Source organism: Mesoplodon densirostris, chromosome 14 (genome assembly GCF_025265405.1).
Source record: "Mesoplodon densirostris isolate mMesDen1 chromosome 14, mMesDen1 primary haplotype, whole genome shotgun sequence".
NCBI lineage: Eukaryota > Metazoa > Chordata > Mammalia > Artiodactyla > Ziphiidae > Mesoplodon > Mesoplodon densirostris.
The window spans coordinates 58,565,124-58,584,676 of record NC_082674.1 but is presented as its reverse complement, the minus strand read 5'-3'; the positions used below and the strand labels follow the sequence as shown (position 1 = coordinate 58,584,676).

General features: G+C 44.8%; 1 protein-coding gene across 2 annotated transcripts in view; it reads right to left on the bottom strand.

Moving 5' to 3' along the window:
• The window catches only part of ARHGAP25 (Rho GTPase activating protein 25), a 44,221-nt gene extending 29,942 nt beyond the window's left edge, over positions 1-14,279 (bottom strand). Inside the window, exons 1-3 of one of the 2 annotated variants that reach the window (XM_060117381.1) lie at positions 14,064-14,279; positions 7,276-7,363; positions 1,424-1,540 (exon numbers count right to left, since the gene is read on the bottom strand). In XM_060117381.1, the coding sequence (XP_059973364.1) occupies positions 1,424-1,540; positions 7,276-7,363; positions 14,064-14,246 (388 nt within the window). In that variant the 5' untranslated portion in view covers positions 14,247-14,279. The remainder of the gene's footprint in view (positions 1-1,423; positions 1,541-7,275; positions 7,364-14,063) is intronic. The other variant, XM_060117382.1, reaches the window with a different exon arrangement.
• Between the last annotated feature and the right edge of the window lie 5,274 nt (positions 14,280-19,553).

Genomic DNA, 19,553 nt, shown 5'->3' with positions numbered 1-19,553 from the left:
GATCTAGTAGACCCAGATCAGAGAAAGAGGGCCTCCCCAGAGGCAGGAGCCCCAGCCCTGCCCCTCGACAGCTGGGGCCCTTGGACAAATCATTTACTTCCTCAGGACTGAAGTTTCCTGACTTACAAACAGGAAGAGCAAATGTCTGACTTGTCCCAAGACCTCAGACTGGACTCTGCTGTCTTAAAATGCCTTCTCATCCTGAGATCTCCGATTTTGGTTCAACCTGAGATGCCACATCAAATCCAAACCTTGTTCTTTGAATATATAAATAGTGCTGGACTCTTAGTTCTCCTCCCGTGGACTTTCCTCTGCCTACAGGACTTACGCTTGACTTGCTTCTGACGGTGGTGGCCTCCAAGTGGGGTGAGGGAGAAATCCCCATGTGGGTTATGACCGTTGCAGCGGTTCACCCTGACAAGGCTGAGCAGAGCGCCACACGGGGCATAGATGCTGGTCACGGTGCCTCCACAGCATTTTTTTTTTTTTTTGCGGTACGCGGGCCTCTCACTGTTGTGGCCTCTCCCATTGCGGAGCACAGACTCCGGACGTGCAGGCTCAGCGGCCATGGCTCACGGGCCCAGCCGCTCCGTGGCATGTGGGATCTTCCCGGACCGGGGCACGAATCCGTGTCCCCTGCATCGGCAGGCGGACTCTCAACCACTGTGCAACCAGGGAAGCCCCTTTCATATTTTTATGAAAGGTAAAAACACATACTGGAGTCACCTGTTGGTTAATTTCAGATTTGTTTCACATTAGTTATTCACAGGCACAGCCCTCCTGTAGTGTGGACACAACACCCGGTGTTCTCAGAGAGCTCAAACACTTGAGCCTGTAACCTTGAACTTGAGCTTATAAACTCAAACACTTGTAACCCAGAAAAGTGTTCAACCCTGAATTCACTGTGTACCTGTAAGACTGCAGACACAATTCCGGAACCTCTCTCCCTTGTGACCACCCCAGTGCTGGACAGCAGCTTTAGTGTCCTGTGTTGATCAGCCTAACTTATGCTTTCAGCAGAGATATTGCCATCAACCTCCCTGGGTTCCCAAAGCCCCATAACTGGGCACGCTCTTGGTACCACTGAAGGTTAGTGCTGCCAGAAACCGGGGTCAGCTGGTTCAACCCGTTCGTTTTACAGATGAGAGCACTGTGTCCAGAGAGGAGAAAGGACTGCTTCAGGGCATCACACACATTTGCCGATGAGTGCAAAGGGCTTGCAGTCCTTCCAGCTAATCTGGAGTTGGCTTTGACATCACCCAGGGAAGGAAGTTAGAGCCTTGGCAATGAGCATGGCCTCAGAGTTGTCCTCTGGTGGTCTTCTTTGAACCCTGTTCAAGGAAAGCTCTTGTCTGAAACTACTTCCTTCCCATCCTTGCGATGTCACAGACACCTGTCCAGGAAAGTCTGCAGGAGTCCTTACCTCCAGAGGGTGTGCCAGCGACTCTCCTAAGGAATTTAACCCACTCCTCCATTTCCGCCTGGGAGCTGGCCATGAGGACATAGGAGTCCTGTCCCGTGCGACTCTGGTCACATGAGGCTGGAGGAAGAAGTAACACTAATGAAGGTCATACATTGGTCAGGGGCCAGGGCAAGGGGCAGCGAGGGGAAGCTGAGCCTGAATTTCTTCTTTGGTCCAATTAAACAAGCAGTCAAACAGCACAAAAGCATCTACTTTTCCTCAGCAGAACTGAGTATTTACACACCTTTATTGTTTTTGCTGGAGCTCTAATCCTATACACAAATCATTGAACTCAGTGGTTTGCAACTGAGATGATTTGGGCTGAGATCTGTCCCCATGGAGGACAGAAACCATTTCCTATCACAAATTAAGAGGAAGTTCAAGGGGCAGTGTCAGTACAAGAGCAGACAGGCTCAGCCCATACGATTCTGAAACCTAAGTCCATCACGCCAATCATGGATACCTTCCTAGGCTACCCTGAGCTCAGCTGCGGGGTTGGAGGAGGGAACAGCAACTCAGGAGGGAGGGGCAATGAGCACCGTGTGCCTTTCTTATGAATCGGTGCCTCCTGTTCAGGATTACTGCCCTCCTGCCTGCATGAAGACATTGCAAATGGTAGGCTCTCAATACATAGCTGATGGACAAATGAAGTTTGTTAGGACATTCTTTATCATTTTCACTTTAAACCCAAGATTACAGACAGACATCTGTAGTATGTCTTGGGTTGGTGTTATCAAATGGACAAAAGGGTGGAAGAAATGACAAGGGGGCAGAGTGGGGAGAGGAGACCAAGAGAAAGAACAAGAGAAAGTGACAAAGAGAGAAAAATAGGGAGAGAGGAGAGGAGAGGGAGAAGGGGCACATCAAACATAGGTCTTACAAAGTACAAGAAAATAACAGCAATCCCTTTCAATTACAGGATACTATTAAATCTCACATTGTTTCAGGGGACATCAACCCATTCTTCTCAAAATATCAGGGCATTTCCTTCAAAAAGAGCCTGTTTTGCTACCATATGACCCAGGAATTCCACTCCTGGGTATTTATCTGAAAAAAACAAAAACACTAATTTGAAAAGATACATGCACCCCAATGTTCATAGCATTATTTGCAATTCCCAAAATATGGAAGTAACCTAAGTGTCCATTAACAGATGAATGGATAAAGAAGATGTGGTATATATATACAATGGAATATTACTTAGCCACAAAAAAGAACAAAATTTTGCTATTTGCAGCAACATGGATGAACTTGGAGGGCATCATGCTAAGTGAAATAAGTCAGAGAAAGACAAATACTGTATGATATTGCTTATATGTGATATCTAAAAAATACAACAAACTAGTGAATATAACAATAAAAGAAGCAAACTCACAGATATAGAGAACAAGCTAGTGGTTACCAGAGGGGAGAGGGATGGGGGAGGGGCAATACAGAGGTAGGGGATTAGGAGGGACAAGCTTTTGGGTATAAAATAAGCTACAGGGATATATTGTACAACATGGGAATATACCCAATATTTTATAATAACTATAAATGGGGTATAACCTTCAAAAACTGTGAATCTGTATATTTTTCACCTGTAATTTATATAATATTGTACATCAACTATACTTCAACTTTTAAAAAGCTTTAAAAAAAGACCCTGTTCTAGCTGCCCAGTTGGGCCCAAACCTGTATTTTCTTACATAGCAACAAAATACTTTCAAAGTCCCTTTGTTTTCAGTCTCTTCAACCTATCTTAATATTACCCAGCCTCACTTTCTTTTACACTTTGGGACAACCTAATTCTGAATCCATCTTATCAATGGGTCATCAGCTCTTCTGCCCAGAAGGGTCAGCCCATGGAAGTGCTGGTCACTGAGGAACATCCTGAAATTGGGTGTTTCCAGAAGTAAGATGGGCAGTAAAAAGCCCTCAGGGCAGAACTAAAGAATCCCATAGGAAACACAACATCCTTTAGTAATAGAGTAGGGCTCTAGTATCATTCCGCTCTACAAATAATGGAACTGAAGCCCAGAGATGCAAAGGGCCTTGCCCATTGGTACCCAGTAAGTTACCACCAAACTCAAGGCAAGGCCATGGGTCTTTCTCCCAATAGTTTCCACCAGCCCATAGTGCTTCAAATTTGACCTTGGCCAAAATTTATCTGGTTTCCTTCTCCACCATGCCTACACTCCAGTCTATTACGTTATCAAGAACATGCCTTCTCAGTTTTCTCTCATTCCTGAGAGATTCCTTTAGTTCCACCACGGCAACACCACTGAGAAATATCCAGCTCTCAGGATGTTCCTCAATGACCAGGGCTTCCATGGACTGATCTTTCTGATTAGAAGAGCTGACGACAAGATGGATTGAGAAGTCAGTCATCCCAAAGGGTAAGGAAGGTGAGGGTGGGTAATATTAAGATAGACTCAAGAGACAAGAACCAAAGGGAATTTGAAAATTCTTTGTTACCCTTCAAAAAAATGAATGTTTGGGCACACTGGGGTGTGAGAAAGAGCTGTCTTTGAGGGAAACTGCCTGACATTAACACAAAGCCCATGAACAGCATCTCTGCCCTCAGGCACATACTTTCTCTGACTTAAACAGTCTGTTCAATCTGTGTCACCTATTGGGCTGCTACCCCTGTCAGAAAGGAACCTCCCTTCTTTTCTTCCCATGCCTAAGGAACTCCTATCCATCCTTTAAAACTTAGTGCAAATGTTATCTTCTCTAAGGACTCTTCCTTCAAACCTCCCCCTCCCACTCCAGATGGAGTGGGGACTCCCTTTTCTAAATCTCTTAACATCCTACCATCACCTCTATCACAGCAGTAGCTAAATTATCCTGAACATTGGTTTCCTTATCATTAAAATTGAATTAATTACTTAATACATCCAAAGCTAAAGCCCCGATCTCCCACCCAAAACTGGTCACATGCACAAATCTCAGGAAAGCCATCCTTCCTGTTGTTTGCGTGAAAACCTTAGAGTCAATCTTGGCTTCTCTTTCCTACGTCCAATCCATCAGCAAATGAAGTCCTCTCTACCTTCAAAATGTGTCCAGAAGTGGATCATTTCTCACCCCCTTCATTGTTACCACCTCTGACTTGGATAATTACAATAACCTCCTCACTGGTGCTCCTGCTCCGTCTTTGCCCCTTTTTAGTCTCAACTCAAAAGAGTTTTAAAACAAAAGTCAGATCACGTTACTTCTCTGCTCAAAACCTCCCAATGGATTTCCATCCTTCTAGCACAAAAACTAAACTTTTTACACTTGCCTACCAGTGCCTGTAATACCTGTGCCCGCCCCTGACCAAATCACCTACTCTTCTACCCTCTCAGCACTCCACTGTAACCGCCTTGGCCTCCTTGATGTTTCCTGAACACAAGAAATAGGCTCAGAGGGCTGTTCCCCTTCCTGGAATGTTCTTCCTCCAGATGTGCACTTGGCTCACGCCTTCACATCCTTCGATCTTGGCTCAAAGATTACCTTCTCAATGATGTCTATTCTTCCCGCTTTACTTCAAATGACAAATCAACAGTTGCCATCCCCACCTCATCCAGTACTTTCTCTTTCTTTGCTTTCTTCCCATAGTACTTATCCCATAATAAAACTGTACAATGTTCTCATTTATTTGGTGTGTTTTCAGTCTCCCCCCATTGACTGTAAGCTGCATACAGGCTGTTTTGTTCATTGCTGGATCCCCAGTTCCTACAATAGTGCCCGGCTCGTGGCAGGTGCTCAATAATTTTGGTGTAACATTTCAGAAGGCAGTATGAGAATTAAATGCTACATATTCTACAGAAGGAATAAACCCCCCATCCCTGATGACTCCCTTTGGGTGGGAGAACAGATAATTATTCTGCTTGAGGTAGTTAGGGAGGGGGAAGCTTGCCTCAGATTTTTGCCTGCTCCAAATAAAGAAAAACAGCATAACAACAACTGAATTCTTCTCTATGGCCTTTGTGCAGCTAAAACTGGTGATCACAGAGAGGGGGCCCTGATTAGGAAGGCCATTTCTTATGCCAGCAGTGGCCCCTGAGAATTGTCTTGCACAAGAGGATGACAAAAAGAGGAACTGAAAATTCTCTACATCATAACATAAAGGGTTGTCTCATTTTAGGTTAGGTGGAGGCTTGAGAATGATGGTGTCTTTAGGAAAATGGTTCCCTGCCTTACTATTGCTTTAGCATTGTTGTTTGTCCTTATGAGTTGAGTGTGTGTATGTGCACGTACACACATGTGTGGATCTGTCCAAGAATTCCCCCAGCAGTCCAGGAGACAGCTGTAAGTGTGAGTGACAATGAGAGGACAAATCTTCATCCTACAGTAACAGCAGTCTTCAATTTACTGCAAAGTCCACAGTAAATTTGCAGTTGGAGCTCTCAATAGGGTCACCCCAGATTGAAAAATCAGGTTTTGGGACACGTGTCATCATGAATGGTCACATCCCTTGAATTGTGCTGGGAGAGGAATCCTAGGGATAGAAGAAACCTCGTGGGAAAAGGGTGGGGTTATCCCAGAAAGGAGAGACTGGAAAAGTAGGCTCTTCCTCTGAGGAGGAAGAAAAATGGATAGACCCTCAGATAAAAAGCAAGGGAGTGTCCATGAGGGGGCCACTTGGGAAGAGCTGAACTTTAAAAAAAAGACCTCTGTTTTTCTTTGTTTTCTATAAATAGTCAGAGCCAGTTTGGGGATTGGTTTCTACATTACAATTTCCTCTAGCTATTGCCAAAACTTCAAACACTCGGCACTGCAGCAAATGTGGCGTATATGCTTCTTTACTTAATCCTCACTATAATCATCATTGTCCCCATTTCCCAGGTAAAGAAACAGAGGCAAAGAGAAATTAAATAATTAAATTAAATTATTAAATTAAATAATTCATCACAATTACACACATAGTAAGTGGCAGGGCCAGGATGTGGCCCCGGGCAGGCTGGCTCCAGATGGGGCATGTCTACCCTCTCTGCTACACTGACTTTGCCATCAAGTTTCTTATGCACACAGCTGCCTTGTGTGAGAGGTAAGAAGAAATTTAAGGCAAGGGGCACTCAGGGGACATTGGTCTCCCCTGCTGTGTCAGCATGGCAGCAGCAACTTGGCTGCATAGCTGGACCAGCAGCCCTGTAGTTCCTGTTGGTTGGGTTGGTGGGGGGGGGCGGTGAAGGAGCAAGAGACAGGGAGAACAGCCTCAGTGTGACAGACTTCCACAGACACAAGCAAACTCCCGTAGAGACAAACTGAGACAAACTTCCCCTTTCCCCAAATGCATTCGAGGAAGGTAACTCTTGATTAGAAAGAGACACCCTCCAGTGTGCGGCTAACTTGTGCAATAGGTAAATTACAGCGCCTGACATGTAGTAAGTGCTCAGTTAAGTCGGAGTTGTCATTTCTTAATAGGTCACAATGAACCATATGAGACTGTTGACTGTCGACTGTTTTTGACCTACCAACATGGCGATTTCACATGGTTCAATGTATAATTTAACTGTTCATTTTATTGTCCCACTCGCCTTCAAAGTTGAGCTCCTTTTAGCGAGCAGGGATGATGTACTTTCCGATCAGTATCCCAGTGCCTAGTGGATACCTGGCTCCAAGCAGGTGCTCGTGAAATGCTTACAGAGCTCAACCGGGTGCACACCCACTTAGTTCACCTGTTGTTAATGAACTAGTATGGGATCATTAACTATATACAGAACTATTATGCATTCTTACTAGGTTGGTTGGCTAGCTGGTTGACAGACTCACTGAATGTAGCCTTGACTTCTGGGGTCAGAAGTAACATGGGAACGTGATGCATGTCTATCCCACATTTCGTCACCTACCTGGAATAACTTCAAAGACAAACTTCCCTGCTTCTTCTGGGTTTGTGGCGATCTCTTTGATTGTGCTCCCTGGTAGATACATGCAACCCTGAAAGATTGAAAGCGAGGGCTTTAAGGTAAGCAAAAACATTACCAGCTATGAACTAAAAGAAAGTTGGAGGACAGATGGGATAATGATGGGATAGCAGAGAGGAGCATGGAAAGCTGGCATCCCAGCTTCGAATGGGGCACTTCTGCTACTCAGACCTTGGTCAAATTAAGTGGCAGCTATGTGAGAGCAAGCAAGGTGCCTAAAGAGACAGGAGGGCAAGGTTCTGACTGGAAAATGAACTGAGACGGTGCCATCACCAACTCTTGCCTCTTCCTACTTTCCAAGAGCCAAAATTCCTTGCCAAACAAGACACCTGATCTTTGTCGAGGCCATGCTGAGACTGGGGGACCATACCACCTGCCGGACTGCCATAGGGGGCACTGGGGACTGAACCACAGGTTCATTGAGGTGATGCAATACTTAATAGCAGCAAGAGCTTCTGAGCAGCACACTCCAGGTGTCTGTCCCTCTGCTAAGCACCTTGAATGTGTATTATTCACTTAGTCCTTTAAGCAATTCTCCAGGCAAGGTATTGCTGCACAAATTTACAAGTGAGGAAACTCGGGGTCAGAATGGTTCTGTGATTTGTCCAACGTCACAGAGCTAGTAAGTGGCAGAATGGTAATTCATCTCAGAAGTGTGTTCAAACTCTGTGCTCTTCACCATCAGTGGAAGTGCTGGGACCCACCAGCTTGATGTCCCTTGAACGGGCAAGGGGAGGAGGATCATGGAGCCGTTGTGGGGGAAGGGTGGAGTGAGGGTGGAATTTGTGACCTTACACATGAATACGTCATCAGAAAACCAAGTCACTTCCACCACGTGTACGCTCATTGCTCTACCATTGACAGTGCACTGTCACATGCAACATCTCCTTAGACCTCAGAACAGCCCCCAAATCAGAAACATGGCAGGATGGCCACTCCCACATTACAGATGAAGAAACCAATGCTTTCAAAGTTTAAGTAACGGCATGAGGGGGCACAGTTAATCGTCCTAGAGTTCCCTACTCACAATTTACATTTCACTAGCTGTCGTAGGTAGTGTGTCTGATTCTGAGCTGAGTAAACAGTGATGTCTTGTTTCTAGAACAAACCATGGATGAAAAGGATTGGCAGCAGAAAAGCTCTAAAGGAAGAGTCTTAAGGAACTCCCAGATCAGCTCAGAATCCTGAAAGAATAAATGTTTCTTGGGGGTCTATAAATGCAAATGTCTAAGACTGAGGGAGAAAAAGATTAGAAGCGAAAGCAGAAGAGAAGGGGGGGTGGAGAGAAAGGGGAAGAGGAGAAGGAGGGGGAAGGAGGACAAGAGAAAAGAAAAAAACTCTGCCTACACTTCTCTAATTTTATTACTTAAAAATAACCACCACCTACACGCTCCCCGCCATCTTTAAATAATATCGGTGGCCTCAGAAAAAAAATGACCCTTTTTGTGCTGCTGGATAGTATATTCAGGACATTTAACACAGAGCCTGGCACCTAGTAACTGTTCAATAAATGGTATTTACATACTTTGTATTTTATTTTTACTATTTTTGGATGAAACTATCAAATAATAGTTTAGAGACGAACTAAGGAGAGGCAGGTACCCCTGAAATGACACTTTCTTTATCTTCCTACCAGGCAGTGCTTCCTCCTGTCTGAAAAAACAGCATAGTGTTTTATTCAGGTGCCATAACTCACAGCCATTATTAAAAGTTAAATTATATAAACTTACAATGAAATACTTTATATTAAAAATAAAGGTAGTACTACTCAGAATTCATCACTTTCTAATTCTCTCTTTCATTTTTTTCTTGCAATTCCCCTGAGACACAATTGACATACCGTACTGTCCAAGTTCAAGGTGCAGAGCACGATTTGACCCACACGCGTCATGAAATGATCACCACAATAAGCTTGGTGAACATCCATCATCTCATATAAATAGAAAAGAAAAGACAAAAATTTCTATTTACCTAATTATGTGCTCTATTTTACTATTATTTCTGTTCATACGGTCATTTACATCAAATCTATCTGTGTGGTAGAAATACTATCTAACACTGTGCTACTGTACATCCCTTCTCAACTCTGTGCTCAGGGATGCTGGTAGCTTGAATCAGCCACAGTGGGAGTATTTACACAACAGAAATTGGCAAATGCTGTGTCCAAAACAACTCCCCTACCACAGGGCTATTGGTTAAACATTTCCCAGCTCGCCCCTGATAGACAACTCTCTGCTCTAACTTCAGAGAAAGCAGATGAGGCACTGGAACGGCTAAGCCAGGATTGTCTAAAACCATCATTGTAGCAGAGACTTGAGGGCAATTCACTGAGATTCTGTTTTAAACAACTTCCTTGACAAAGAAACTTTTGGAATGAGTTATAGGAAGCTAGGTCATGGACTTACAGGACATTATACTGTTAGAGCTAGACAGACCTTTCTGAGAACTCAGAGGAAAAACTGCACAGATTGCCTTCTCCTGAACCCCAGGGTCCCCTCGAAGGGCACATACAAGGGTGCATCATAGAGGGCCCCATAATTTACTGAATCATTCTCCTTTGTTGGACATTTGGTCTAATGTTTCTCATTACAAATAGCACTGCATATATCTTATTATTTCTTTTGGATAGCTTCTTAAAACCAGAATGACTGGGTCATTCTGGATATGATATTTTTTGGCTTTTAGAAATCCGGCCAAATTGCTTTCTAGAAAGGCTGCACCAAATGTACACATCATCAGTATACATGAGGGCATTTTTCATCTGATTGCTCTAAGATTACTGGAGTGATTTTTGTTTTTTGAGTTTTTTAGGAATCGGAGTGTATGTGTGTTCTTTTTAAATTTACAACTAATTTATATTTTAGTCATAAAGAAAGCAGAAAAGTAAAAGTTATGTGTAACTCAGAGATAGCTCAGTTAACACCTCTGTGTATTTCTTTCCAAGCCTTTTCCCATAAATTACAGATTGTTTTTTTCCCTCAAGAATAGGATTAGCATATAAATCATCTTCTGCTGTTAACTGCTTTTTTCAAAGTAATTATATTATGGACATCTTTCAATTTCAAAAAGTATTAATTTAGGGCATCAACAGCTGAATTATATTCTATCGGATAGATATATAAAAGTTGCCTCACATAACTTAGCCCCTACCACCAGGCATTGTTTCCACATCACTGTTATAAACCCCTACATTAGAAATGCAGGGTCAAAGAATTTGCATTTCTAAGAGGCATATTACCCTCCAGAAAGGTTGTACAGATTTTCATTTCCACCAGTTGTACATGAGAATTCCTGTTCCCTGGTCTTTACTAACAATGGAATTTCTAGAAAATCTTTGCCATTTTGATAAGGGGACAATGGTATCTCATTAACTTCCATTGCATGTCTTTAATTATGACTGAGTGGAGTTTTTACATATGCTTTTTGGCTATTACATTTCTTTGGGAAATTGCCCATTTACGTCATTTGTTCATTTTCCTATTGCTGTTTCTTATAAGATTTGAGACTATTTTAAATAGGAAGAATAGTTGTTTACAATTTTTCCTGTTTATTTTTGCCTTTTCACCTTATTATTTTGGTTTTTAAGGTACAGACATTTCTATTTATGCAATTACATCAGTCTTTTCCTTGTGCTGTCTTTGTTGCTATGCTTAAGAAACACCTGCTTCCCAAAGATCATGCAGATAATTACACTTTCTTCTAGGATTTTTATGAACTCGTTTTCACACGTAAGTCTTTAACCCATCCAGAATCATGAATGGTGTGAAACATAGTGTGGAAATAGACCTTTATTTTTACCCAAGAATTTAGTTCATATCTTTCATTTCACATCTAGATATTTGCAATGTCTATGAATCCCAAAACAATGTTAAATGATAGCATAATAAAAGTATTTTATTTTGAATAGACTTTTCTTTATCTTAATAAAATAATGATGGATATATGAAAAGTCTACAAGGATGTCCTCTTAATCCTGTTTGTTATAATAACATAGAAAAATCAGCCCAAATTCTCAACTAATTTCCAGGAGGAAATTAGTTAAATAACTTATAGAATGTCCATAAAATAAGTTATTTTGCCACCACTAAGAATTACATTGTAGAAAATATTTAATAATACTGGACAATATTCAAGACATATTGTTAATTTTTAATTAAAGAATACTATTATACTAATTTTGCATTTAGATGAGTTTCTAAATGTATATGCATAGAAAAAACTGGAAGAATTGAGGATTTAGGTGGTTATTTCTTACTGATGGGATAATTATTATTTTCCACTTTGTGATTTTCTGCATCCTCCAAATTTCCAACTATATACCCATATAGCTTTTGTAATCAAAATATTCACACCCATATAAAATAAAATATTCTGAGAAATTATCATTTTATTCCTTTTTAAAAAAAACTGTTCATATCTGAAATGAGTTTTGGATTTTATCAAACACTTTTTTCAGCCATCTATTTAGGGGTTGTGTGGTTTTTCTCATTTGACTTCTTGATCTTGACTTATTGGTCTGATACATTAATAGGTTTTCTAAAAAATAAACCATACTTGTCATTCTAGAAGAAGCTTTACCTAATTATCAGACTAATTTAATCCTGAGAGGACTCAGAGTTTCCTCCTCCAAAAGTAAGGGAGACAAGCCAGGACCTCCAATAATTTATTTTACTCTTTGACATCCGTTTATGTTTTTACAAAACAATTTTTTACATGTGTTTCATATCATTTAATCCTGTGACAGATGCAGGCCAGGTATGATTGTCTCATCTTACAAAAGAAAAAAAGAGGGGTCCAGAAAAATTAAATAATTACATGGCCATATGGTAGTAGAGCCAGGAAAAGAACACAAGCTCCCCGCTGCACCTCACGGAAGTAAGCTTCACTGAACTTCCCTTTCTGCTGCTTTGGGAAGGCTAACACATTATTGCCATCTCCCTCAGGCTCCGCAGACGGGAAGACTTCCTGCCTCGGCTATTAATGTACCAGGAACCCCATCTTAGCTTGTAATTGCTTGCCTCTGATAGGGTTTGTTCGTAAAGTGAAGAAAGTCTGGTTACCACGCACAGGACACTGGGCAAGAACCCAGGCGGTGGTACGGTCTCTGGCCCCTCTCCAGCCTCTGCAGGGACAGACACTCACAGCCCTCTGAGTGGAGGGCCTGATTAACCGGACACTGCCGATGTGTCACAGAGCCTCAAGCCTGCCCTTAGAGAGAACTGTCCTCTTCCAAAATGACCTCCTCACTTCTTTGCTTACCCAGCCATCCACCTTCAATATCCTCACCCTTCTTGGGGCTTTTTTTCTGCCTCCAGAAAGTTTTAGAGTCTGTCCTCCCTAATAAGTTCCTTGCCCACTCTTCCACCTCCACAGGCATGAGCTCTAGAAAGGGTGTCCAGTCCTCCTGGTTGCCTTGAGACATACAATTTACACCTGGGGTCTCTCAGCTGTTAACAGCATCCCCTTTTGCTCTCCTTCACCATGATGGCCATGAGGAATCAGTGAGGCAGGAAGAAAAGACCCGGGCCCAAGATTTACGATCAAAGCCCTCTCTAGCCCCATCCGCTCCATCTGGAAGTCCTGTTTGCTGTATTTTCAAGTATATCAGGGATCTGATCATTTTCTTCCTGCCCACTGAGATTCTAAACATAATAACCTCTCACCTAAATTACCCTTGTACCCCCTCCCTTCAGCCTTGGATCTATTTTTGAGCATGGTAACCAGAACCCTCTTTTTACAACATGACCCAAGAATGACCCCTTTCTGCCGGGAACCTTGCAAGGCCTGCCATCACCCTCAGTGTAAAGACTCAAGTCCTTACAGTGGACTACAATGTCCTTTACAATTTGTGTCCCAACCCCCAAGGCTCCATTCTCTGACCTCATCTCCTTTGATCCTTTCATTCCCTAACTCTGCTGCTCCCACGCTGACCTCCTTGCTATTTCGCACACACATCAGACATGCTCTACCTCAGGGCCTTTGCACTGGCTGTCCCCTCTGCCTGGAGTGCTCTTTACCCAGAGATCTGCCTGGCGGATTGCCTCTCCTCCTTAATCTTTGCTCAAATGTCCCCTTTCTCATGAAGGCATTCTGGCCACCCTTCTTGAAATTGTACCACCTCCCCCAAACGCTTGATCCTCCTAGCCCATTCTATTTTCTCCTCATAGTACTAGTCATTTTCTAACAAACCACATAATTTTCTTATTGATTATGTTTATCTTTTTGCTTCCCCCCTCCCCATCTTCTAAGTTCCACACGTCAGGGGTGCTTATCTGTTTTAGTCACTGAGTTATTTCAACTCCCTGGAACAGTGTCTGGCGCACAGTAGATGCTCAATAAATATTGATTGAACTGACAAATAAATGAAAGCCCCAAATCAATTTTCCTGAACCCAAATCCACTCTCCCTGAGCCCTTGTGCTCCACATTCCCATCAAGACCATGCTGCCAACCTCGACGTAGTGCTGCGTTTAGGAAGAGCCCCAGTGCTCATCTTGGGGCTCCGTGGAGGAGGATTACCCTGTCATCTCTGCAACTCAGTTTATGCATCTCACAAAGGGTGAGAAGGAGAGAGAGAAGTCCTTTCAAATGGACAGGGGTCTCACCCTAGTAAGAAGCCCCACTGCGAGCCTGTAGTGATCTCTGGGGCTCCACCCACCTCCCACACCCAGGAGGGGACAGCCCTGGGAAGGGGGCAAACAGCCAGGCTGGTACCTGCGGCTTCACGTCCTCCTCGTCCTTGTAGTAATAGAGCTGCTGTGCCCTCAGCACGAAGTACCTCTGCTGCCAGTTTTTCACGAGAGACCTCTGCTTCTTCAGCCAGCCCATCTTGATGGGTCTTTCCAGCGGGTTGGGGATGGATGCGGGGTGAAAGGCCGCCATCTGCTCTCCGGTCATCACACTCCTTGACCGAGCTGTGGAGAGGGACAGACAGGCGGGCTGACAGGGGCTGTGAGCAGTGTGCAGGGAGGTGCCGGGAAGCACTGGGCCCCAGCCAGGTCGGGCTCAGGGGTCCAGATCTGCAGCAGAGAGGATGCCCCGGAACCCAGCGGGCCAGCCGAGGGTCCAGCCCCTGTCAGCGCCGGCCCTGGGGCCCTACACCCTCAAGGTCCGGCAGCTGGAGTCAGCGCCCTCGTTCTGCAAAGCCAGAGATTGGCTGGAGCCTTCTGAAGAGGAAGTGGCCACAGCATCTGACAAAAGGTGCTTCCTTTTTCCTGCGTGGGAGTCAGTATCTGACAAGAGAGGGGAGAAAATAATGCCTCTTGCTCTCAGGGTTCAGGGTGAGTCCCACACAGCTGCAGAGGCAGCCAGAAGCTGCCTGGCTTCTTCCTCAGAAGGAGCCACTGTGTTCCCCAACCTCATTGTCCAGTACTGCCCTGCCCCAACGGTCCCCCAAAACCCCCGACCCCTGACCACACAGCCAGCGTGCAGGATGCCGGCACCTCCTGAATCTTCCTGCCCAGTGTCGTCAAGTGCTCTCTGTCCCCCGCCCACGGAGAGTGTTCACAGCCCTCTCTGCAGGACCGAGGGCCTCCCTGCAGCTGCCTGCCTACTACGTTTTCAGTTGGCTTGTCCCTCCCATGTGGCTGACAGCACACAAGCCTTTGAAAATGACACGAACCTGCCACCAGGACACAGACGCAGAATTTGAATCCAGACCCCCCCAACCCACTGCATCGCGTAGTTTGCTTTTGTTTTCACATAAGAGCTCCGCCTCTCGTCAGATTAAATCCAGGTGTCTGTAGCTTGTCTCCATGGTAACTCCCACCCAAGATAACTCCCTCCTTCCCTCCTCTCCACAGCGATCCATCAGCCGGCCTGTGGTCCCCTGGGGGTCAACATGTCCTTCCTCTGATTCTCCCCTTCCTTCTTTCGCAGCTGGTTCAACAGTTCCCTTAAAACCGCTTTGGAGCTCCGTGTCTCCTCGACCTTGTGTGGTGTGCTCCACACTTGGCAGTCCCCAGGGCTTGCATTCACCTCCTTGTTGGAGGAAGGCTCCATCTTATAATCCCTTTATCCAGCTTTTGTCAGTCCCCAGATCGTTCACGAAGAAGCTGAACTAAGCCAACTCCACTCTCATCCAATCTCATCTTACCTTGTAAAGACCAGTTTTTCCTTTCTTGGCCCTTTGACCCTGGGTACATTATGCAACTTCTCTGAGCCTCAGTTTCCTTGCTTGTGAAACTAGGATCATCACAGCCCCTATTCTATGGAATTGTTGTGGAGATTAATCAGGTTCATATATATAAACCACTTTGCACAGTCCCTGGTCCAAAGTGAGCAAATGTCACTCATTATTTTTATCAACAGATGACTTTACTTCCTACTGCGAAGATGGAGATCATCTTCGAGGACCTCCTAAACTTCTCTCTTCGTTTCAAAACATTGCTGCCTTGTCAAGCTTTCCCTCTTCCTTAATTCCCATTTTCAATGCATTGAATCAACAGCTTCTCTCATCACTTTTGATTCCTTTCTTTCTATCTCCCTCTAGGCCTGTAGTTTTTGTCTTTTATTTATATTCGTGACTTGCTTTCAAATACCAGAATTTTTTTTTTTTTTTCTTTTTGCAGTACGCGAACCTCTCACTGTTGTGGCCTCTCCTGTTGCGGAGCACAGGCTCCGGACGCGCAGGCTCAGTAGTTGTGGCTCACGGGCCTAGCCGCTCGCGGCATGTGGGATCTTCCCAGACCAGGGCACGAACCCGTGTCTCCTGCATCGGCAGGCGGACTCTCAACCACCACGCCACCAAGGAAGCCCTCAATTACCAGAATTTTATACAGCATTACAGAGTCTTTCTTCCACTGACTCTAACTGGATCCAGAATTATCACCCTATTTACATAACTCATCCTGGATTGCTGTCTGAAGTGGACTCTGCCCTAACTGGGCTCCCTCAACCCCGCAAGTGGTCTGCGTTCCTGTCACATACCCTCATTCCCAAGATGCCAACTTGCAGTCACCCCTCGCCTCCCACCAGGGACTGGAGAGACCATCCTATGCTGTACACCAGGGCACAAGACACACTTGATTCAACCTCCTATTAGACAGATATCATAAGAGTGCAGATATCCCCATACCCCGTTGCAGTAAAAAGTAATTTGACATTTTGATGAAAATTTAGCAGTGTGCTAGCAAAGGGTTTGCTTTATATCCATGTGTCCCGGCAAGCCAGTTAAGAATTTTATCTTTGATCTTAATCTTCAGTTCATTGCAATCTTCAAGGCCTTCTATCTGTAACTCAGAGAACAACTACTCTGGGGCTGATCACTTGCTCTAAGGCTGTTTAAATGATCTGAAGGAACCAGAGGAGGGTTTGGGCAGGAATACAGTGGGGAGGAGAGAACTGGAAGAACTGTGCACAGCTCTGTGTCTCTAGGTCAGAAACTGTAACATGGAAAGACTCACATTCGTACTAGAAACAGGGCAGAGATTGAAAGAATGGCTGGCACACAGAATTTCTGAAGACTGAGGGATTCTGGCAGATGCACGGGGATTTTCCCTCACCTCGGTAGCCTCTGCCCAGCCCAGTGTGACTTCTGTGCTCATCCAGCCGAAGCAGTATCAGACTTGGGAGGGAGGGCTTCTAGGCTTCTAGGGTGATACCACCAAAGGCAGCCAGCGCAGGAGAGGAGGAAAGCAGGTGGGTGCCACGTGGTGGCTGTGAAGACTCAGGTCCCCGCAGACTCAGGCTACCCCCAGAGACCCACAGAAACTGTTCGGACTGCTCTAGAAAATGGCAGAAACTGAAGAACTCCAACAAGAATTGAAGAAGTAGGATAGGGGGAGCAGGGGCCAAAACGACACCCTAGACTGAAGAGAATGAACACAGCACAGAAGAATTCAGCTGCTGGGATAGCTCTGGGAAACTTTTTATGCTCTGTAGTGGCCAAAACAATAATAGCAAAAACAAATATGCAACACTCAAAACCTCCCCCTAGAAGCATCTGTGCATTGCAGAATGGCCTGGAAAAGGAAGAGTAGATATGAGAATGTTACGTTCTCATACTTGGCCAAGGGGGGTCTTGATGTCCTTGTGACAAGTAGGGGAACACTTTGTCCATATGCATGGGATCAAGGCCTTGGCTAACCATCTGTTATATTTCAGAAATGATCCCATTCACCCATACATCCACCATACGTGTTATGACTGTGGGCACTGGGCCATGAGTACAGATGGCTCAGAGCAAACTGTCACTGCTCCAATCAGGCCTGAACACTGGGGAGATGACAGCGGGGTTTCTGATGAGACAGGAACGAAGCAGGGGCTCCTTCTGTCCCATGTCAGAGCCATCTCCCACCTCGGCCCTCGGTATGGCTCATCAGCCAGCCCTATCATGAGGTGATTCAAATATCAGAGAAGAAAGCCTGGTGGGCCCTGAGTTGGACTTATTTTTGATGACTTTCCTGGTTCATTCCTTTGAACAGTCTCTCTTGTCTGTGGGTGTGACTTGTTCCCGGATAAAGTAAACAAAGAGATCTGTTACTATTTCTAGAGCTGTTTCTCATAATGAAAATAATAACCGTGATAAGCTTTGCTTGTGAGCCAGTCATCACATACAGAGCGCATGATCCCAGCCCTTTGGGAAGGAGGTCTGAGCCAGGCTGTGGGCTGGAGCGGGGGCCAAGTGAAGACCAGCAAAAGGCGGGTAGTTGGAAGGCAGTTGCTAAGAGTTTGCAGAACACTCTAGGGAGGTGGGAAACCCACCCGTACTCTAGTAGATAAAGAAAGAACAAGCCCCCAGCACTGCACTGTCCAGTACTGTAGCCACTTGCCGTGACTGGCTACGTACATTGAAATGAATTCAAATAAATTAAGTTCAGTGCCTCGGTCACACCAGCCGCATTTCAAGTGCTCAGTAGTAGTAGCCCATGTGGCTCATGGCTACAGTAATGGACAACACAGGAAGAGAATATTTCCATCATCACAGAAAGGTCTATTGGTTGGCACTTCTGGGAATCTGAATAGTATCATTACCAAGCATGAGACAAAATGGGCCATAAAGGTGTGGGTAGCATTTCATCAAAGAGAGAAATCAAACTGAAAGGTCCAGAAAAGTAGCTTCTTTTCAGAGTGAGAAGTTCAACCTTGATCTGAGAGCTAACAGGGAGCCATCTCATGTACCTAAGCAAGAGAGGTTCATGATAAAATAGAGACAAGTTAAGTAATTGAACCGCATAGGCTGCATTTTCGTCTGCAGGTGAGGGAGGTCAAGAAGACATAAAAGAAGTTCCACAGTCTCAGCGGTGCTGTTTTTGCAGTAGAAGGTAGCTGCTTTTCGCCCCAAGTTAGAGTGAGAAAAAATTAAAGGAGGAAGTATAAACAGAGAAGTCAGCTTGGGAGGCATTATCACTTCCTCTCTTTATCTTCCATCTTCTGACCCCACCCTCCCCCCACAGATAATCAATCACAAAATCTTCTAGGGTCTACTTCTGAGATATTTCTTCCATCTGCTCTCAACTCTGCATGAGTTTAGATTCTATTTAGAGGCTCTGAACATGTGAGATGGGAATAGTTCAATCAAAGCTGGAAAACTACTGAAGGTATTTTCTCAGTATGTTGATCTGAGCAGTGCATTAGTCTGGGAACCTTGTATAAATAAAGTTGAAAAGGGAGTAGAATATACATAGATTACCCCCAGACACCCTCTCCTGAGCTGTAGACTCATCTACCCGACTGCCTTCAGGTACCTCCGTGAGGATCTCCAGGTCACGTGATGCTAGTTGAACTTACCGTCTTTCTCCCCCTACCTCCTACCATTCCCCGGGCTTGTGTAACAAACACACCCAAGCCTGCTTTTCTCTGGTTTGCTGTGACTGACTTCTCCCCGGTCAGCCAGCCAAACCAGAAGGCTGACCCATTCCTACAGTCCTCACAATCAATAGCTCTCTTTCTCTCTGATCCCTCCTCTCTACCCCTACCTGGTTTTCTTGGCCCATTTATCCTCTCCCTGGATTTCTACAATAGTTCCCTGTCCTGTCTCCCTCCTACCAATCTCATCTCTAATCCACTGATGACATTGTTTGTGACATGGTCCTTCTGAAACACAAATCTGATCATGTTACTCTTTGACCTAGAAGCCTTCAGTGACCCTCCAACATCTTCATCCTAAAAGATGAAGATTAAACTCCCTACCATGCGGTTCAGAGTCCTTTGTGATTCTCCGGTTGCATCTCCTGCTCTCTTTCTGCATACCCATTGTGCACT